The sequence below is a fragment of the Manduca sexta genome, chromosome 24 (assembly GCF_014839805.1).
Source record: "Manduca sexta isolate Smith_Timp_Sample1 chromosome 24, JHU_Msex_v1.0, whole genome shotgun sequence".
Classification (NCBI taxonomy): domain Eukaryota; kingdom Metazoa; phylum Arthropoda; class Insecta; order Lepidoptera; family Sphingidae; genus Manduca; species Manduca sexta.
In genome coordinates this window covers 6752363-6775244 of record NC_051138.1, presented here as the reverse complement: position 1 = coordinate 6775244, position 22882 = coordinate 6752363, and the positions used below count along the sequence as shown (strand labels likewise).

Below are 22882 nucleotides of genomic sequence, written 5' to 3'. Positions count from 1 at the left end.
TATTATAAATACGACAAAGTTCTACTAAAACCGCTCAACGTCCATCGTTGTTTAATTTTAGCACTAGGTGACTTAAACTGTACATAGCCGATTATAGCTTTATATACAACTCCAGTATTGCACGAGTTACATGAAGTAAGCGTATCCTATGCAGTAAATCATAAACCAATGTATCAATTATTATATTTATAGTAAACACATAATAATAGTATTTCAAAACGGGGTCATTCCTACCTACTAAATGCAACAGATTTGGCGGAATTTCGTAATATACAAAACATCGCCACGGCTCGCAACCGCTCCTGGCACATTGCCAATTGCAGTCGACATGAAAGGAACAAACTGCTGATGTTTGTACCCTTTTTAATCTTAGCCTTGCGTATCTTTCAGAAGCTGGCAACACTTAGCTCCATTATTGAATATTTGCAAAATTAAGGGTTCAGTATATAGTCTCGTATAGGATTCAGAATATTCAATAGAATATAGATGTGACTGTGAAAATATCCGATGACTGCTATTTTCGTTCATTTGAGATAAATGTTTTAGAACCGCAATAATTATCCCAATTACTACTTTACTCCGTTCTCCATTTGTACGTAAATCGTGACGAACACAACTGAATTGTCAAATCTCTCGCGTCCTCGCTTTTATACTCACTACAATTATACCTACAAAATACATCATTTATTTTATTTATGTATTTGAAAGACTATATCATATCGTATTAGACATATACCATACAGTATTATATAAGTAGAACGCAATGAAAGTATATTTAATAAAAAAAATTGGTGTTAAACAACTCTTTATTCCGAAAACGTATTCTTTTCGTTATAGATAAATTAAGGAGTTTCCCTATTCAACTCATATTTGAATTGAGGATAATAGCGTTACTCTAAAATATTTTCCAAACTCTATGAGCGAGGTAACATGGTACTAGCTGTATAATACTTAATAAAATCTATAATTGTTACGTTATTCCAATCATAACATCACAAATCTAAATAAACAAAAACTGTACCTCATCAGAATGCAGAATATGAAACAGTCAAATTTCAAACACGCCAGAGACAGTTTTAGAACGGGTTCAAATGAATATAATATGAATGTCCTTGTTTGAATATACATACACCTACACAGACGCAAATTGAAAAATGCTTTGGTTCGCAGTTCACACCCAGCGCCTGGACACCGGCGATATTACGTTACGAGGATACATGCTCAGTTTAATATCCGGCGTACAACATACTTATCACATAAATATCTAAACAGATATTTCTCTGTGTGTCTGCATCTAGGTTTTTAAACGGCAATATGTTTACCTACAAATTGCGTAATTACTATATAACGTAGAGGTATTTAAATGTATAAATGGAAACGGACGAGAGATAGTTAATGCTAAAATATTATCAAGGTCGCATTAACGCAAATCATGGAAATACATTTAACAATTCAAATAATATTTTGCACAGACGTAATAATTTCTTCACTAATATGTTTAACTTAATTACGCTTTAAGCATGACAGCATCTAAATGAGCAAAACATGTAATAATAGTAAAGCAAATAATATCATTTGAATAGGAATCCAGACATCTTATCAAAGTCTCATTAGGAACCAGACGTTGGAGAGCTATCGAAAGGAACATAATGATTGAAGTCACGTAACGCCAAATTACATAGTCGTAACGCGTTCCCATTAGTTACGCGAACTCATTGCACCCGTGCAACACAGAGAAATTAGACGTTTTTACCTACCACGAGCAATCCAAGCATTAAATTAATACTAACTACACTTGAACGTAGAATTGAAACGTTATATCATAATAGTAGAACACTTTTTTAAATGTTATTGACTTGCGATCGAGAACGGTCAAGTTGATCAGATGATTTACATTGACTAAGATATTTTATCACGATTATTGACATTTGCTGATAACTATTGATAAAGCTCACGACTTCTATCGGCTCAGTCTGTGCAAGATGTGAATTGAATACGAAATTTGCTAATACGATTATTTGTATGAACTATCAAAAACTTTATTCTGATGATTAAGCGATCGTATCTGACTCCATATAAAGGTGAAGTTATATTAAGTAAGAAAAATACGGGGAAAAGACATGTAATATAGTCATCGACTACTTTAAAGGATAGTATGTGTGTAACACTTGAGAGTAATGTACTACATATATTAATAATACATTTCTATGGACTTTGTTCTGTATGTTAAAAAAATTGTAAATTGTTAAACAGTTAAATGAATATTATTAAATAATGAAGCACATTACGGTCCCCGTTGTTTTTGCATAAATTACAACGTATAACCGTTGACAACATGGTGGCACATAAATATGTAAACAGGAATTTCTGGTTTTGGGAAAGAAACATGCCTATTATGAGCACGACACTTATATCACCTTACGAAATAACTTTGACAATATATTTATGGTTTAACAATAGCTTTCAATGCATGTTATTGATGGTAAATTTCATTAGTCAGGCTATCATTAGAAACACATGTTGACGTGGTAAGTAAAACGGCACAAGTGGCTATAGCTTTCATTGACAAGGCACTTTCATCGCACCGACCACACGCTATCATGTTATTTTGATCTAATGTACCAGTAAATGATCGTTATACAAAGCAAAAGTGTAGTATTAGAAATAAAGATAAATATATAACGCACCTAAATCAGTTATAAGTACGTGATTAAAGTAAGAGTTCATATAAAACTCATAAGAAATTATAAAACCGTTATCGAAATCTGAATTCATTCAAAACATATATGCAGTAATTTTTTTATCTGTAACCTTTACCGGTTTAATTGCGTCACATTACTTGTAATACAAGCTCCCTCCAAGTAAAAGTAGTCCTGACTCCGTACACTAATGTAACACTACTTGGCTCTGTATACAATGAAACACAATTTTTAACAACAAAAGGAAACCTGTTCTGTATAGGAATCACCTGTAACTATCTTGCAGTAAAACCGGTCCGTCATGTTGGTCACAAACCACATAAAAGTGGTCGCCATACTTTCGACGGATGGTAATATCTATATAACATAAGACAGCTACCTTTGTAAAGCGTTTGAATTCTTAAAATGACTGCAAAACACCGTTACGAAATATAATTTTAAAGTGTATAAATGAAATTCAAAGAATATGCTATGCTTTTCACAAGGATTTAAGACATTCTGCATTCAAACTTTTTCTACACATGTCATATTTTTATAAAATAAATACTTATATCGTCGCTGTAGGTGCAGAACTAAATAACTCAAAATTTCTAGTTTCGAGATAAACGCGATTAACTGTTTTTTTTTCGTTATTTTTAAGCATTACTAAAAAACTATAAATAATTTTAATGTCGGTATTTTTATATATCTTGGGTCTTATTATCTATTATATTATGCATTAACAAAAAACTCTGACCTGAAGAGAAAAAAAATAAAAACTTCTTATTTCATTCTTCCTGCTGAAATAAACTAAATAACTGGTATAGTTATATAGTTTTGCCACACTAGAAACCATATGGTAAAGTAATTATAAGGTTTAATAATTACAATTATAGAGTTTATTAAAGTGAATACCATTAGGATTTTCAATGTCTAAATTAAATAAATCAAGTTGTTTAGTTCTTCTACACACTTGATTAATTTTGTTAAACAATAGACTCGAGGAAGAATTAAACAACTCATTTTATTTCATTTCTTTACTATTGAACAGATTATAAGTCGCAGTTTAATAATTTTATTATTTAATTATTTACTTTTTCTACAACAAAATATATATTTATTTCTTTGAATATATTTATTACTTAACTTTTAACATAAAAAAGCTATAATCTCGAAACGGGATAAGATAATGAAATGCTTGTTAGGCCAAAATATGCGTCATGTTTTGGGCAACACAAAAGTGATGAAAGTCCAAAATGGCCAAATTCGTATTGAGAGAAGAAATACCTTTACGTTATGATAGAGCCATAGACAAAGTAATGATCATATATGATTTTGATTGCTTGTCCGTTAGAGATTACCGATTCTACAGCCCAAGTACGCTATTAAACCAACAAGGCGACATTAAAAAAATTGCTACTATCGAATTAACCATGATTGTCACATATTTTCTCATTTATTATTGCTTTAACGGTAACGTGAAACTAATAATCAGACACAGGTCTAACAATATAAAAAAAACAACTTTCACTTATATACAAAAATATTGGGATCTTTAGAAAATACAGCAATATATAAATTTATTTTAGATAGTTTTTTATGTATTATCGGTTCATCTAGAATATATGTATACTTAATATTATAATCATATAGATACAGACATAATCATATTAAAAAAGGCGATATATCGTGAAGCGCATTTGGCCTTATAATATTCGTCATTTTATGAATATTAATTATGGTATTAATTTTATAATCATATGTCTTGCTCGGTCATTTGTATGAAATCGTTCGTATTGTTGGGGTACCATCCATCATTTTGTATATATTTACGACTAAACAATAATTGTAAGGCGTGTCTTGTTTTGATACAACATTTTAAGTCAGAAAATTACTGGCTATTTGAAACGTGAAACCAGGACGGTAGAGTTAAAATAAATGTATAAGTAACGCTTTACAAACTGCTATATTAGATCTGTTATTATTACAGACGACTAATCGTCAAAATTCAAATATCAGCAACAGTGTTATCGGTTCCAAGAAGCCCCTGTTTATAAGTAAAGTAAACAATCGTGTGAGGCTGCGCTGTTCAAACTTAGGCCCGGTTATTTGCAACATTGTTGTCGTTACAACGTTAGTAGGGCCATCAATTTGCTAATCCACGAATTTATGTCTTATAATACTAAATTGATTAAAACAACCTGCTAAAATGTAGTAATCTCGTTATATTACACACAATGTTCGTAAGAAACTAATGCTTCATAATTATTTCAACGGGAAACCACAGTAGGAACTGTAAAGTGGAAACCGGCATTCATTAAAACGGTTTGTTCAATCTAGTCTAGATCTTCAAGAGCACAATCAATCAATGTACGAAACCGAAGCAAAAGCTATACGGTAACTAGAATATGTACTGGTATATAGTATTTTTAAATGTGAAAGTTATTGAAATCATATCTTGAAACACAATAACTGAAATCATCGAAATATCGTCGCTGTTTATTTTTTGAAGTAAGAAACCAAGAGTTCTGCCTATATCGTTTCGATCAGGTTGCGTAATACAATGTCAATAAAAGATTCACAACGTTTTGGTGTCATTGTTTTTATGAAATCGCCTGGGTATAAGTTCCCTTTTTCACACACTCACTCTCTTTGCTCATTTCTATATTTAAAGTTTCTGTACATAAAAATATACATGTAAATTATAAAATTCTCATATTTCTAATCAAGTTTTAGTTTCCTCATACATGTATTTTGAAACATATCACAATTAATGGAAACGTTTCATAACAAATCGGTTCTAAACTTCGCTGCATTTTGTTTGCCAAACAGGTATTATGAGTGTATTGTGTAACGTGTTTTAGTGAAGACATTTTTTTTTATCTTACACATTTGAATGAGGACACAAGCTCGCTTAATGCTAAATGCCACGCCTCTATACACAGTAACAACACAACCAAAAACTGAATATAAAATGCTACAGTATGACACTCCGTTTCGCTCGTTACCTACTCTGAGACATAAGATGCATTCTCACTATGTAATAATTACATGACTACTAATAACATTGTTTTACAAACCAGAACACAACAGTTATTTCATACTTCTGTACGTCGGTAGAAAAAGACAAAGCACTGAGTATTTAATCAAACGGTATAACATACTATCTAGTGGTTCGAAGAATACTATCGATTTATTTATTTTAATAACATTCTCCAATAGTAAATACATTTATTGATTCTAGTACAAAGTAAATTTTAGGAATATTGAATAGATCATTATAAATGTAAAAATTATCGTAAATCAATCCCAAAAATACTTAGGTATTGTGGTTTCGTAAGTAGCTATAAATTGATCTTTGATATTCAAAGCATTTTTAAAAAGAAAAGAAATAATAATAAGGTAGTGTGATGTGCTTGTTTCAAAAAGTTATTTAGATTTTAATGCAAAATACGCTGGCACTATGTTATTACATCGTGTAACAGCTCAATTTTATGCATTAATATAAACGTTTTGTTACGGAAGTGTAGTGCCTTAAATGATGAAAAAAGAAACGTGTAATTACATATACGTATGATAATTATAAGATAAGCATTTTGGTTTAAGTTTTGACACGTTGAGTGTCCGATAAGTTATGATTTGAAGTATAATAGGCAGTTGGCCAGTTCGCACTAGTCAGTTTCGCCTTCACCGACGGGGTCAACGATTCTCGACTCGTCAACAAATCCATCGACGAGAATAACCCGTTACACTGCATCGGCTTCCAGTGGATTTCACCCGCAAGAAACACCTAGACTGTTTTACACTAGACGTAGGCTCTGATTACACTTTACTTATTTTGTAAAAGGACAAAAATAGATTTTTAAATTACCCACGCCGTTAGAAATATAGTGTGATTGAATTTTTAATTTAGCGAAAATTTTGAAAAGAAATATTAAAAACATTATTGCAATTTATGAACATCAGAGATTAAGTAATTGTTAAATAGGAATTTTAAATGTTTTGTTGGAAAATTAATGACTTTTTTCTTAAAGATTTCTAAAATAGCAATTTATAATACAAAAAGTAATGGAAATGTCATTAATATGTGTATATTTTAAATATTATAATATGTACATATTTGTAAATAACCTTTCTTTTTAATACTATTTTAGGTACGCATACATTTTAAAGCGCTGGTACAAATAATTTTTTAATGTGCTTTTTTAGGAAGATGAAAATTATAATTGTTATAAATCATAACCGGCAAATTAGTTTACCAATATTTAACCTTTACTTTTGCCACAAAATTTTGTTTTAGTACTTTAGCTGAAAGTAACCACCACGTTCGATTGTCAGGCTTTCAGAATTGGGTTATTGGATCTACACTTTTATCAAATAGAAAGAGAAAATGCCATAAAATACTTTGAAAAGTTGTAAATTATAATATTATTACTTAGGTATTCAAGGTATTTTTGGAATCTATGTTAGTTGAATGAAATTGTCACAACACCTTTAAAGAACTTGTTTTTTGGGCTTTATTTTTGAATATATTTTTAAAATGGGTTTTAAAAGCGTTTTTTAATGTAAATATTTTTGAAATTTTCGCTTTCAGTAATGGCAACTTTACGTGAGCAAATACCATTTTAGTCATCTATCTAAACATACTACTGAAGAGAGCGCCATTCCTATGACTTTTAACCATCAGCCTATTAGTACACTGCCGAATGTTGAGTTTTCATTAAGTAAGGCAATTCCTTAATTTTCCTCGTCCAACTTATGTCACTCACGACGTATTTCTTTGCATGTTCTTCAATAAAATATAAGGAATCCCAGATATTTAATTCATGATCGGTATAACATAAGTTACATCATATATGTAATGTCCAATTCCTGGACACTAATACGTGCGTAACCAAATTGTAAACTTAAAAGGGGACAAATTGATCATAAAATGTATTATGAAAAATATTATTAATTCTCAAGAAAATATTTCAGACAACGCGTGGCACCTAAGCAAATATAACTAATTAGTAATAAATTAGTATTCAAGCTTGTTGCGACCGCGCGCGTGGAATTTATACCCACATTAAAAATATTGTAGCATAAACAAACAGTTCCTATTTATCTAATAATTTATTATCATTTTATATTATTTAAGAGGCACGAATAAATATACTAATAACTAGAATGCCACACGAGGACATGCGCAGCGCCACCGAGCGATTCAGTAGACGAAATATTCGACAACGTCCATGTAGAGTCAAGCCATATTTAAAATTGGGAGACCGCGTACAAAAAAATACGCGACATCACGTATCCCCGTATCAGGCTAATTACAAAAAAGTAAATAGTCCTACGTAAGGAAAATTCACAATATTTAAAACCTTTGAATAAAGTTTTTTTGCAAAACACACAAAAACCATTAGAATATTTAATTGAAAGTTCTTATTTAGAACATATGTACTTAATTTATGTTTTAATCTAATTATTAATTTTAACAAATCTATAAATAGAAAATTCATTGTTTCTAAAATTAAAATATCGTGAATCAGATTAATTAACCTCAGCTATAGCACGCGCCGTCCATGCTACAATGGCCAATTTTAAAGGGAATCAATGGAAACATGCGATCGAAATTCCCCCGACAATGTAGTCACAAGTAAAAAGTTTTGTAGCTCTAAAGAATAAATTGCCTCTTAAATAATACAAAATGATAATAAATTATTCAAACTCTAAATAACAGCATATCAACAATTTTTATAATAGGCGGTTAAAACTCAATATTTTCAGTAACATCGATTCGATCAGAGTTTTTCAATGCGAAACGTAAAAAAAAAACTATAACACGACTCTCTAATTTCATGCTTTCGAAACCAGTTAGTTCTGTCAATTAAAAATTACTTTGTACATGTGGAACGCCGATGCATGACGCAGGTGTGTTTTATAATATATTTATAGGTTATGCCGTTTATTATTAAATCATTGACTTACATTCCACTAACGATCCATTATCCTTAGTGTCATAACCCAAATTAGATATTATTTCAAATCACTTCCCAATAATTATAATTATTATTGAGATCTAATGCCAATTAATATAACTTCCAATGAATTTTGTGGTGCCGTTATGAGTAATTCTTACGTAGAGTTCAACGCAAATAATGTGGAGCAGTCAAATATAATAATTCTGAATTCACGAACAGATGCTTTTCAACATTGAGTTCTTTCTCATAATAATAATGTTACTTATTATTGTATTTTATTGTATGAAAAAATAAGTAATTTTGTTTGTAATATATCTCATATAGCATTTTTACTCTACCGCATTATTATTAACGCGTTATGATATGAAATTCACTGGTTGGAATGTGCTAACCTGTCATCTCTTGTTAATTATATATAATAACATCAATTTTCAAATTAAATTTCAACTTACTAGTGAAAATATGTCAATTGATCGGCTTTTAAAAACAATAGAGTCATTAGATATGTCAAATGACTTTTTAATCATCTACCTACTGAACACATGGCTGCATGTGAACCCAGCGTGATGAAATGTACTTTCTATTTATTCCATTATTTATTTTTTATTGTGCCTGCCAAGAAACGCTTACAAAGATTTATGTAACAATAACACCTACGCTCTATTAAATAATAGTTTTCTAATAAGACTTATATGATTAGTTGCGCATATAACGTTCAGCGGCTAACGACACTTTTCAATTACGACGTAAATGGATGTTATTAACGCTTCTATAATTTATTCCCGACATGCTAAGAGTTTTATTCTATTCTTTAGGTTAGCATAACAAATTTCAAATTACGTCGAATGATTTAAGAAAACACTTTTTACTAAAGGCATTGAAAAAGTATCGTGTTTAAAAAAGTCTCCATCTAAGCAGATCAAACAATGCACGATTGTTTGCATTTAAAATAATTTCTTCCAAGTTAGCGGCTTTAACTGTTGCGGTGTGTAATCGTTGAAGGACAGTTAAGTAGTTGAAAATAATACGGCATCGCTACGACGTGCAATAAGTCAAAATAAGCATAACTTAAATTAAATGTATTTATACACACAAAACCACGTACTTAAAACAATGTTATTTAATGGTTTCAAAATAGGAAACAAAATAAGACCAAACCCAAAGCGGAAACATAAAAATAAATTATGTTTCGGATCGGAAAAACTTATAAACAAAGGACAAACTTTTAATTTATAAATAAGGAATCAAAATTATGACACCGCACAAAACTACACTGGAAAGTGAGCCGTTCACGTGACGCGTTGCATTTATGTACATCGTAATGTCATTATCATTATCAATCAATCATTATGTGTCAAGTTAATAACATAGTCAACACTTCACTGGCATAAATCACATTTTCTCAGAGAAAATGCGGTATGCGGATAACCTTAGTGACAGAAGGGAATCCATTGATTTTTCGCGGTGCAAGTTGACGTCACGGACGCGACAGAATGGCGGCGCGCGCCGGCCCGCGTCTCACCGGCGACTGGCGAACAAACCTAGCCGAGAGGAAACGCTAGTTGCCATGCGGTCTTACTTAACTTGACTGTTCCCTTTGCCAGTCGCAGTGTTGACCTTACGCATCGATTCGCTCCTGTTGTTTAACACAGCTGATTTTTAACAGGGGGAGATTGGCTAACGTTCGTAACAAAAATGAACTTGGGTTCAAAGAGTAGGGGAAATTCCTGTCAAAATTTCTTTCCCTAACATCGCAGTGAAAAGCGCACAAGAGGGTTTACCGGATTCTCGTTTGGAGAATCATGCAAATTTTGGATTGTCATGTGACGGGTAATTTTAGAATATAAGTAACAATATTTTTAAATGGGTATTGCTAAGAAATATTATAATTTTTTTAATTGACATCCACCTTGAAATTGCAATTTCAAATGGATGCATTTATTTTCTTGGCTAAGTAGAGCTTGATTTTCTTATTGCACGTCGCTTTGTCCCACGTCACTAAAACGTTTTGGGTTTTTTGGCAAATAACCGAATTTCATCAAGTTTTTTTTTGCTACTGATAAAATAGCACTACATGGTGTACTTTTCATGTATCAACATTATAATTATTACCGACTGTAACCGTGGATGAGAAAGCCTGTGACTCTATCATTATTGGAATTGTAACTGGTATAAGTTCCTATGATCGATTCTCTGGTGGCAAAAACAGTTTTGTGAGCTTCTATTTCAAATAATACACGAATGTCGGCTAATATTACAAAAAAAATTACCTACTTTGAAACATGACTAATATAGTAAAATTACTATTTAATACATTACTTACTATAGACTAAACGACAATAAAATATAGTTGCTTTTAAAACATCGATTTAACGATGTGCAGGTCGTTCACCCGATGTGAAGCGGTACGCCTGCCCATGAATAATAGCAAGTTCACCAGCCTGGATTTTGAATCATTAAATATCAAACGGCACTATACTGTGCTCGTCAATTTAATATATAAAATTTCAGACTTGATAATAATATTGGAATGTTACACTGCTTACACAAACTTCCTTGAAAGCAAAAATAGATTGGCGCTACATAATTAATATATCAGACTGGAAGACAGCGGCGACCTTAAAGCGGTAAACCCAGCAACACCGCGCTCTAACCATATTATTAGAAGCTATCTATTCAAAACTAAAATTATTCATTCCATGCATCTCTTCCTTAAGAACATTTCATATTAATTTACAATAAGGACTATAAGATAAACAATCATTAAGGGACATTTTGGTACTTTAAAATTATCAAAAAGGCTTAAACCCTAATTTTTTTAGTAATTATTCGTAGATCTGCGCAAATTCCCGTCCGTAACTCGTGGGCCGCAATTGTATGGTACAAAGGCTTTAAGCCGTGGTAGGAAAAGCCTCGGGCGGAACAAAAAACTACTGACACGAGGTCCTGGGTGAAACAAAAATAAACTCTCCGATTTTAACAGTTTCATACGAAAGATTTTAAAACTTAGTAAACGTTTATAATATTTTGATGAAACGGGAAATTAAGATGATATTTCGTGATCCGCATAATAAACAAAAGCCCAAAAAAAAGTCCTGGCATACTACGTGTACTTTTTTTTTATTAAAAATAGTTATTATTTAAGGTAAGAAAGAAAATACCAATACTATAGACCTAAATAGTAAAGCTAGGTATCATCTATCGGCGAAATCATCAATCTTCTATCAGAGGGAGGTAAATTCAGTAATATGTTGTTCAGCCCATTTTCTACTTATAGCTTCCTTAGAATTCTAGTAAGAAAAATGGTTATTATATATTATCATTTATATTCATATAAATGTGTGTGCTTACGATCTATGTGACAATCTTCGGATCCAGTATTAAATATAACGATAATATTAATATCTTACATCTGACGCTTGAGCAAGCTGGATTAGTTTACTCCTACTTAAAGTAAATAGCAATCAGTTCGGTCCGTGCTAGCTGGCATCGGATCCACAAATAAATAGTGTTCACGGTTTAGAATAAATATATTTAATGTTCTGTATTTAAATGAAATTAATGTTATATAAGATTAATTAAATATTCGATGTTTATAATGGAATAAAAATGTTCCTACTACATATTTTGAAAACCTACAGCCTTCTGCACATAGTAGGTATATCGTTGATCAAATGATCAACACCAATATTATATACATTCAACAGTAATTATATAATTAATTTGTTACAGATAATGCCTATTTTGATCTATGGAATATCTGCATGATATCTAGTGTTTGGTATTAGTATATTAGTATTAGTAGCTTTTACTTTTACAATCCTTTAATGGTCACAACGAATGTCTGTAAGGTGAGACAAAAATAAAAAAACCTTATGACATTTTTAATTCTCAGTGCATGAAATATTTTTAGGTATTTTGAGATCGAAGATGCGCAATTCTAGAAATAATGAGATATCCTTAAAATTTAAGATTGAAAACGGATATATGAAGATATATTATGAACATTTTTTTACATGTAATTATCCAAAACATTTTTAACTTAAATAGTGTAAGTGTAGCTGAAACTAGTAAAAATTACAATATTTTAACCTTGGATACTATCTACATCATATAGAAATACCATTATATTATCGCTCTACTGCTTTAACTTCTTCACATACGTTGATAGCATCATAATACATCTTGATAGGCGTAACTACAGTACGACATATTATTGATAACTAAAACCGTGGTTTGCTTTTACTTCTATCTCCATAACCAAAAAATTTTACCTTTATCCCAATCATGAGTCATCTTATTAGATTCAGACTATATAGTCTGAGCGATACGCAATAAATGTTGATCAAACATGAAAGTTTAATTGATGATAGAGTAGGTAAGCCTTACATTTTATTTAGTTTTAGAGACCTGCGCAGGCTTCGCTCTGGTAGCAGATGTTATATGCCTAAATTTTTTTCCTGTCGTACAAAACATTAATGAATTATACACATAAACCGTCCTCGTATTGTTCATAATCACTACTTGTATTGTTGAAAGCCGTATGACTATCCGTTCGGTAGTGTTTGAGTTTATCGCGTTCAGAGAGACGTGATGAAGGTACTTTATAATATGTAAAGATATTTTAATTAGTATTACCATCTGTTTCACACAAATAACCTATGACTGTCATTGGCATGCAATTGCGATTAAACTAATTTAAATGCTAGAGTTAAACTCTATTTTATTCTATACATGTAATACATGTTCGTACGTTAACTAAATACGCAATCAATATAATGTAGTAATGAAGGATGAAATAGCCTTATTTTTAAAGCAAAATCAATTGCTATGTAAATTTGTAACTTATTTCAATCTTAGGTAAATCAACATTTAATGCCATTTATAAGTTTTTTTACAAGGTTCGGGGCCCCGAGTAAATACTAGTAGCTTATAAGTTAACTATGTTTCTTGCTACTATAATTTATGAAATAAATATGAATAAGCTAATTATATATCATCATCTCAGTGTTTCATAACCATTTAGTCATGTTAAAATTAAACATTGAACAACCTATAAAATAAAATACTAAAATATTACTTAATAAAAACTTGTTTTAAAATTTTCAGCTCTGGTGCACGCACATCGCATTATTGTTCTTAATTAAAATAAAATGTGTATTTCTTTCTCACGATCGTTTTATTTGCTTGTATTTTAATTATATTTTTATGTAGTTCTTTTTATGTTTCGCAACGTTTCATTTATAAAGCTACTGTTTAAGCCAGTTTTAACATAGTATCAAAAACGAAGATTAGATGCATATTATTAATTAACATGGAATTTTTGACTAGATTATCCGCCAGAAAATTCCTGATATTAGATAACCTTCGATAGCCCGCCGATTTTTTCATTTTTAAGTATTTCACGGTGTGAAAATGATACAAGTAAATAGTACTTACTTAGTAGAGGGAAGCGGCCAGTCGCGTGTTTCCCAGTAGGTGTGCTGGTGGCGCTGATGTCGCTTTGGGAGCTGTGAAGGCTGCTTTTACCGCTTACGTTGGCAGAACCCAGCTCCATGCGCATACGCATATGACGGCTACAAACAAACATTGTATTTACCCATATGTTTTACACGGTGTACATAATACATATGTACAATAAGTGAAGTTAAGAGATAAAAGCAATGTAAGTTCCTATTCTTGGTCATGAATGTGGTAGCGCTGTACCATAAGGTACACTAAGTTGTTATTTTTTAGTTATTACATTTTGACAATGTTGGGCTTTGAGTAAAAGCGGGTATAGCCTAGTTGGAATTAGAAAGGACTGCCGATACAAATCTGCGCAAGTACAATACCAAAGGGCACGCAACTCTGATGTCTACAAACTTATATGTTTATAACCTTTGTAAATTATAACATGCTTTGACGATGCAGGAAAACATTGTGAATAAACCTGCATACCTGAGGAGGCCCGTGTCCAACAGTAGGACAGTATATAATACTGATTTATGTATAGGGTTTTGTATACATGTAGTTTAAGACCAAAAGTTTAAAACTAAATTTGTAATTATAAATGAGATAGCGATATACGCATGCCTATATTATGGTCATTGCTATAGTTTTAAGGACACTGTTATTAACGTATTACACTTTAACATACATTAAGCTTCAGGATGATAAAGGCAATTTAGTAAAACTTCCATGCAGTACCTATCTTGTTATTCAAAATTAAGTTAATTCATGTGTTATTAAAAGTAGGCAATATAAAATTGTAGAAGAATATAACTAAAAACAAAATCAGTACAATCTAAGTTATATTATATTACTAGCTTTTGCCCGCGGCTCTGCCCGCGTGATATAGTTTATCGGGATACATTTTTGCGTTATAATATCTCAAAACATATAAATTTTCCCCGTTTTTGCAACAGTTTTTATTACTGCTCCGCTCCTTTTGATCATAGCGTGATGGTATATAGCCTTCCGCGTAGTGATCTATCCAACACTAAAAGATATTTTCAGTTCGAACCAGTAGTTCCTGAGATTAGCGCGTTCAAATTAACAAACAAACTCTTCAGCTTTATATAATAATAAAAAGTATCATATGTCCGTCTCCTGGTTCTAAGCTACCTCCCTACCAATTTTAAGCCAAATCAGTTCAGCCGTTCTTGAGCTATAAATAGTGTTACTAACACGACTTTCTTTTATATATATAGATTAATAATTGACTGTATCAAATGTACCAGAATGTAATATAATCCGACAATTACAAATTCTCATACGTACCCTTTTGGTTTCACGTTTGAGTTCGTTGATTTAGAACTCAACATTCTAGTTACACTGCATGATGTTTGGGATCGCTGCAAAGTGAAAGAGCAATCCACTTTGGATTTGACGTCTTTAAATGATTTTATTTTATAATCTGTTTTGTTATCCATAGAATTTTTCTTTGATAAGTTTTCTCGCCTATCAATCTTCTTAACAGCCTTGGGACTACTTTGAACGCTGTTATCTGTTTCAGTTTTTCTACTAGCCAACATACTTTTCAATTTACTTGGCACGTCACGCTTAGGCATTTTATACTTTTTCAAAGTGAAACTTCGTTTTTCTTCTTTAACTTTCTCGTTAGACTTCACTTCTTTCTCGCTATTAATTGAATTTCTTTTACTAGTATTTTTCGGAGTTTCGTCATCATCTATGATATATGACGCATCTGATTTTGGTTCTGTGAGAGTATCTTGCAATGGTGAAAAATATGGATTTCCAACATTCATGTTCTTCTGACTACATTCTGAGCGTATGGAAGGCGTAGATCCCTCGGGAGACATATCATCAATAACGTTTAAAAATACCGGGGAAGTTCGATGGTTCTCAAAATCAGTATACACACCGCTAGACTCCATACAAGAATCATCATTTCTGTTGACAATTAGAGGAAGATTTCCATTTCCATTCTTTCCACCATAAAGTGCTCCATCAATGACTTGAGCTCTTCGATCTCCTCTTTGAATATGATCTTCTAAACCATCAGCATCACTCTCCGTGAAGAAATCGGAGTCAGTCATGGGATCTGCTCTTCTAGCCACGGGAACATTTTGCCAGTCCATTTCTATTGCATCTTCCCGATTTCCAATTGAATGGTCTGCTCCTCTACTCACTGGCCTTGACATTTCTCCATCACCTTGGTAGCCATCTAAACTTGTAATGCTGGTAATACTAGTGATAAAGCTATTAGACACTTTCGATGTCTCCATGGACTTAGGATAGTCATTTTTACTATCTGAAAAAGTCTGCGAATCGTGTACTGTTGATGATGAAAATTGTGAGTAAGTGCTAATTTCACCATTCATATCAGAACTATCAAGAGGCAGATCTTCTGGAGATGGTGTTTGCTCGATTCTATTTGTCAGTAAAATATTCTCATGTTTGCAGTCCAGTGCTATTTCTAAATTTCCAATATTTTCTGCAATAGAACTAACTGGCTCCAAGATGCTACTGTGAATTGAGGGCATAAATTCGTCTTCAACCAAATTTGAAACACACTCCTCGTTTTCTATTATGCTTCCCTTTAAAGGTAATGTAAGCGCCCTCGTATTGCTTCTCTTAAGATCTTGAGAACAAACTGTTTCAATTGGAGTGTTTGCAAAATTAGGAAATACATCCCCCTCTCCGGTGTGAATAATGGTATCCAAACTGACAATGGGAGCTAAAGTACCTTCACTGGTACGTTTTTTATTATTGTCCGCATTTTCAAATCTCTCATTTTGTATTGTCGATGCCGCAGAGTTACTTTCAGTCTTATCAGTTGATGGGGTATCGCCATTGTCCGGAGACATTTTAGACTGATTGATATCACAGAAAATTGGTAATCCCTCCACTGTTGGAGAAAATGCATTTTCCAAGTAACAAATGTCATCCATTTGATCCGGAGTCAATATTCCTAAACTATCATCTAATGAATTCTCTTCATTAGTCTTACTAAGGGAGTTGTCATTGGGACTTGTGTTCGTCTCGAAATTATTACGAGTGTATAAATGCGAATTTAACTGTAAACAGAGATCAGACCTGGAATGTGTATTAAATGTCTTTTTTAGGGGAAAGTTAAATTCATTTTCGCAAGAATACTCAAATTCTTTCATTGGCTTATCGTCAAAATTTATGACGTTAGGTAACCTGTCTGCGCTTATAATGGAATTCGAAGTCTTGTTTAGGTGGGGTATGCTTGACTCAATTCCATCAACTTTGGATCTGTTCCAAACGCTTACTCCTGAGTCTGCAAAAGAAGTGCAAGGGTCTGCTTGAAGATCAAACAACAGGCTGTATGGTCCAGATTCGTCTTCGTCTTTTTTGTCAACAAATATATCGTTTAATAATCCTTTGGTCTTTTTATCTACGTTACTATCTTGTTTTCTTGTTATTTCGTTTAATTTTTCGCGTAGATCTAGAATTCTCGGGTTTTGCTCCACCACTTTTTCCAAATTCAAACTCATTTTTGGTATTAAGGAGGCATAAGATTTGCAAAATAAATTTTGATCTTTTATATCATTTTTCGCTTTCGTATCAGTATTTTTCGACTTTTCGACTAAACTCGTGGATCGTATAGCTTCTACAGAATTCATGGCCTCTATTGTTTTTAGTTTGGGAAGATTGTTGGAATAAATTCCTCTGAATTCTAAAGTCCTTAACTTGCCATTTTTATCGATGGGAATCTGAAAAAAAAAAAAATAACATAAGTTATTGAATTTATCATATTCGATTTATCTATAAAGGGTTTATTGATATAATGTGGCCATATTAATTATTTGCATAATTCTGGCACCCACAAGCTTTCCTATTACTTCTTCCAGAATAAACTTTAATTTGATCAAATTGTTCACGGTTCTACGGTTCAGAAATTGAGAGAAACTGTTGCAAATACAGACTCTTTTTTAAGTATTTCGAGATCATAATATAGGTAGGTACACGGCAAGCGCGTTCAGTATAATATTATCTAATGTGCATATACGCCCTCTGCCCTTAGTGTAGCAAAAGCGTAATAGGCTGTAGGATATTTATTTTATGTGTGCTTTTCTAACAAGATTACTCGTGATTCAATTTCCCACAGGTGACGACATACAGTCGGCTAATCGTTAAAACCAAGCCAGATCGATATTCAATTTTCCATTTAAAATAAAATAGCTCATTCCTAAAATGTAAAGAAGCCGCAGATATTTATATGTCACATTCTATACTGCTTATATACAACTGTTAAGAGCCCATTATATTGCGCCGAACTTCTCCCCTTTAGTCTGGCCTGCACGGTTCAGAGCACGGTCATGCATTGTGATTTCCATGCACACATTGTGCCATTGTACTGAATGTGACGTGGCTCGAACTACCAGTATCTCAATGTAACGTAAGTCGTAACATTAAAACATTAATAAAGGATCTCTTCGGAACGGGTAGAGCCGTACCAAGCTGTCATTACGGTAATGTACGAGTATATTGTAAAAGATGCTAAGATCTCTCTTAGCATTTGATAAATAATATTATTAAATACATATAGCTTGTCCTTAAATTATAGGGTCGTACAATTTTAAAACAAAAGTAGTTTTTGAAGAATTGTATTTATCTAAATTGTACAATTTAGATAAATGCAATGCAGCTGTGATATTCCCTCATAGAGCTAAAACAAAAGTTATCGGTACGTAATCTTGATGGAGTAGCTAAATTTCACACGACCTTCATTGAGATTATATAACCTACTTCTCAAAAAGAAATAATCTCAATTCCTAAAGCAGCTTCAAACAATGTAATATGATATTATTAGCTGTTAATAAGTTTGGAGACGTATGTCCTGTTATTTAACCTAATTACTGCATGAAGTTTTAAATTGTAACTCAATAAAAAAAGAAAAAATGAAATACGAGTTTAAACATTGTTTAATAGAAATGCTGAAAGCAACGCAACATTTCTTCTTTCAGCATCGTAGTTTTTGGAGCACAAAGTCACGAAAGCCTCAATACCAATGATATACAATGAATCACCGTCACAACAGCAAACCGCAATCGGCATTTTTCGACCTGATTCCTACAAACTGCCTCTACATTTACACCTATTACACACAGACGGACAGTCCAACTCACCAATTAACATGTTATACATTAATAACTGTCATAATTTATACACAATACGGAATCGGAAAATACACCAACCATTTGCACATGATTACAAATAATATATACAGCATCAACACTAATATAGGTATTAGAACATACAAGTATCAAATTAACTGTGATTACTGGCTCCTGGTCAAGGATTTATTTGTACCAGATCGATTTCAAAAAAATATATCTATAATTACACCTATAGGTAAAGCAAAGATACATTATTATTAATATAAAGTGCTAGTTGGAGCTAAACTCGAAATAGAACATACGTAATATTTGTTCATTTTTAATTCGCAATATATTTTTTTTCATCTATAATTTACATACACAATGTAACCTTTAGAACATGGGAAATAAAATTCCAATTACAATAATAATATCAGTATAATTAAATACATTTGCAATCGCAATTATTCGAAATAAGAAAACTAGAACAGTAGTGATAGATTTAATTAGTTTTATTACATTCAATACATATCGGCTATCGCGTTAAAGATAACGATTATATCCAGTGAAAACAAAACCAAAATTTTTACACACGCTTTAAAATGACATTTTACTTAATTGAAAACTCTTTGGACATGACCTGTGGCATAATTATCAGCTAACACAGCACAAACCCAATAGATAAGATACCATAAAAAGTGGTGTATTCACTAGTTAAAAATTTATGTGACATACCGACGGGTGCCAACAAAATTGTATGTTTAAAATTGGTATATACGAAAGTGTTTACCGTGAGTTCACTGATAAAATATTTATATAAAAACATGTGTAGTATAAAATCATTGCGTTATATATCGAACTGTGTCCGCGTCGAAAAGCATGTTAAGGCGAAACTCGTTTAACATATCATAGTACAAACATATCTTACAGGTTTCGTAATCAAGTTTTGATATCTTAAATTCTTGCAAAATGTTGAAATATTTGTTTTAATATTGACACTAATAGGTGCTTCGAAAGTGAAAATATTAATCATCTAGCTCCCAGAATGTGTGGATTATTTAGTTTTTTATACTTCGTAAACATTAAAATCCTAATTTGTCTTCATAATAAATATTTAAATAATAACAATTTTTGTTCCTTTCTACTAGAACAGTATTAATTAAAATTGATGACTAGGTATATGCGTGCCGTTTTAAAAGAAGGAAACATTTAGTGCCGCCGACGAATTACTGAATGAGTTGCTAATGAAATGTACATACAAGGCTATAGGAATTTCCTCACGGTTTCTACGCAATTACTATTTACTTATGTTTAGTTATTGAGATAATTGTAACAAATTGTGTCATTTGTCAGTAAGTATATAGACAGATGGTGACGTCATTTAATGTAAATATAGAGTGAGGTAGACAATGACGACGTAACATAAAGCACGATTAATTGATTGCTCGTCAGTAAAATATCCAAGACAGTGCGAAAACAACACTATTACGAAAATATGTACAGTAAACGAAGGAGCGTGTACTACGAACAAATCAAGCAATCGCGCTGTTGCTCAAATGTAAAAAGGTTGTTTACATTTTAAATCAGGCCAGGAAAACAAATTATACGATCGACCTTCCATGTTGGAAATCTACGTATTTATGTACCCATCAAGATCAATCATGTACCTTTATAATTTTTTTTCAGAGAAATTACAACTCATTTCGAAACCTTTTGGTTTTGTTTTATTTTCAAATGTTTAATGATTTTCTTTATGATTTCGCCGTATCAATAGCTACTGACTACTGACTTGGAAGGGATCTGACCGCGGCTCTACACGCCCTGAAGTTGTCTTCACCATTTGCCCCTCCGAATAAATGCATGACGTCATGTGTATCTGAGGTAGCCATGACATGTTCAATGTTTAACAATGGGTTCGCATCTTACATTTTGTACGTTAACTTGCACTATTTGTACTTACAATCTTTATCAATCTATATTTACAAAGTGGATATAACCATTCTATTTAAGAGTTACGTATTACGAAGATTTCGTCCAGAACTTTGATTTTATTCGACACGTGCCTACTTACCTATATATTAAAGATAATAATATATTATTATGTTCGAGGGAAATTTCTAAGTAAATAAGAACAATATTACAATAATTCTGCCCCCGCTAAATAAAATACACTGAAAAGGTCGATTCCGTTCGACCTTAAACGATGATCTAATAGCAGCGGATGATGTTAATGTTTAAATTTTAATCATTACAATCAAGCGCGCTCGAATAAAAACGCTAATTACAATATTATAAGGTCAGTTATATATTTTTACATTCGTACGGAAAAAGAAAGACAGTAGGTGTTACAGTTATTTTTCAGTGATTCTAAATGAATGGAATAAAAAGTACTTATTATAAACTTATAATTTAAATGTCAATTCAACTGAATTGACATTTAAATTGACAAAACCAACTTTTTGTATGCTTATGCCCAGCCACGTGTATCGTGTCCTATTTTTGTTATATTGTCCTTTTTTTTCTATAAAAATTGTCTTCCTTATTAAATTAACAATTTTGTCTAGGATGCAATAATATTTGATAAAATAATACAATTGATCACAAATCGCATATTAATACAGTATTGGCACAATTAAACGAATGAAAAAGCCAATGAAAACAAATACCTTAAGCATTAATAAACATGTAAACTGCATTATTAATTTCAGTAAAAGTATTCGCAATTTAAACATACAACCACCTAAGTACATACTAGGTACATACAGTTGCAAAATAATGGATTAATTAGTCCTTATACGTATGGTCTACACAATGTACGACATTGTATTGATAAAAAGATTTTCATGACAATACACAATTGAACGTTGGACTAAAACATCAGCCGTTAGATGGTATAAAAATATCTAGTTATAGAGAATTTAAGATCGTGTGAACACACCTTGATACTACGTGAACATGAAATGTAGATTATGACGATGCGATACAATGTACTTGTGTGTACATATATAGACATGCTTTAAGTTAACCGGTTGCAATTGAGTTCGGTCACAATATATACTCATATCATACAGAAGTAACAACGTATGAATATAATAATATGGTTATATATCCTTTGACCCCACTGCGATATCATACACATTTATTGTCTAAGGAAAGACGTCAGTAATGAAGTAAAATTTATAGAAAAATATAAGAATAAGGTTAGTAGGTACATACTAGTGAATAACTAGCTATTTTATACGTTAAACACTTTTACGTGATGGAAATATACAAATAACAAATTATACTCTTGAAAAATAATTTTTCTATAATACTTCTAAATTGGATGGAGAAGTAAAAACTCTCACAAAACACTAGACGTAACATAATCGATTGACCAACGAAAGCAGTTCGCTAGTGAACCTCAATATCTATCGATTTAACCCCTATGGTGCCTCTGATATTAGGTATTTACAAATTACTAAATTATAATGTGTTTTTTATGTACTTCGACTGACAGCCGTTTTCAATAAACGATCCCATTCTCATTCTTCAATCCGGTTCCGGAACGAACCAAACTAAATATGACCCTCGTAAACATGTCAAAAATTCATTGTTCTGATTGATCCATTTTTAAGATAGATAGGAAAAAACGATTGGGATCGATTATTGAAAATGGCGGGAAAAT

General features: G+C 31.9%; 1 protein-coding gene across 1 annotated transcript in view; it reads right to left on the bottom strand.

Moving 5' to 3' along the window:
- Positions 1–22882, bottom strand: part of LOC115449342 — a 77712-nt gene that overhangs the window by 49517 nt on the left and 5313 nt on the right. Inside the window, exons 2-3 of the mRNA XM_030177119.2 lie at positions 15407–17829; positions 14084–14220 (exon numbers count right to left, since the gene is read on the bottom strand). Of these exons, the coding sequence (XP_030032979.1) occupies positions 14084–14220; positions 15407–17829 (2560 nt within the window). The remainder of the gene's footprint in view (positions 1–14083; positions 14221–15406; positions 17830–22882) is intronic.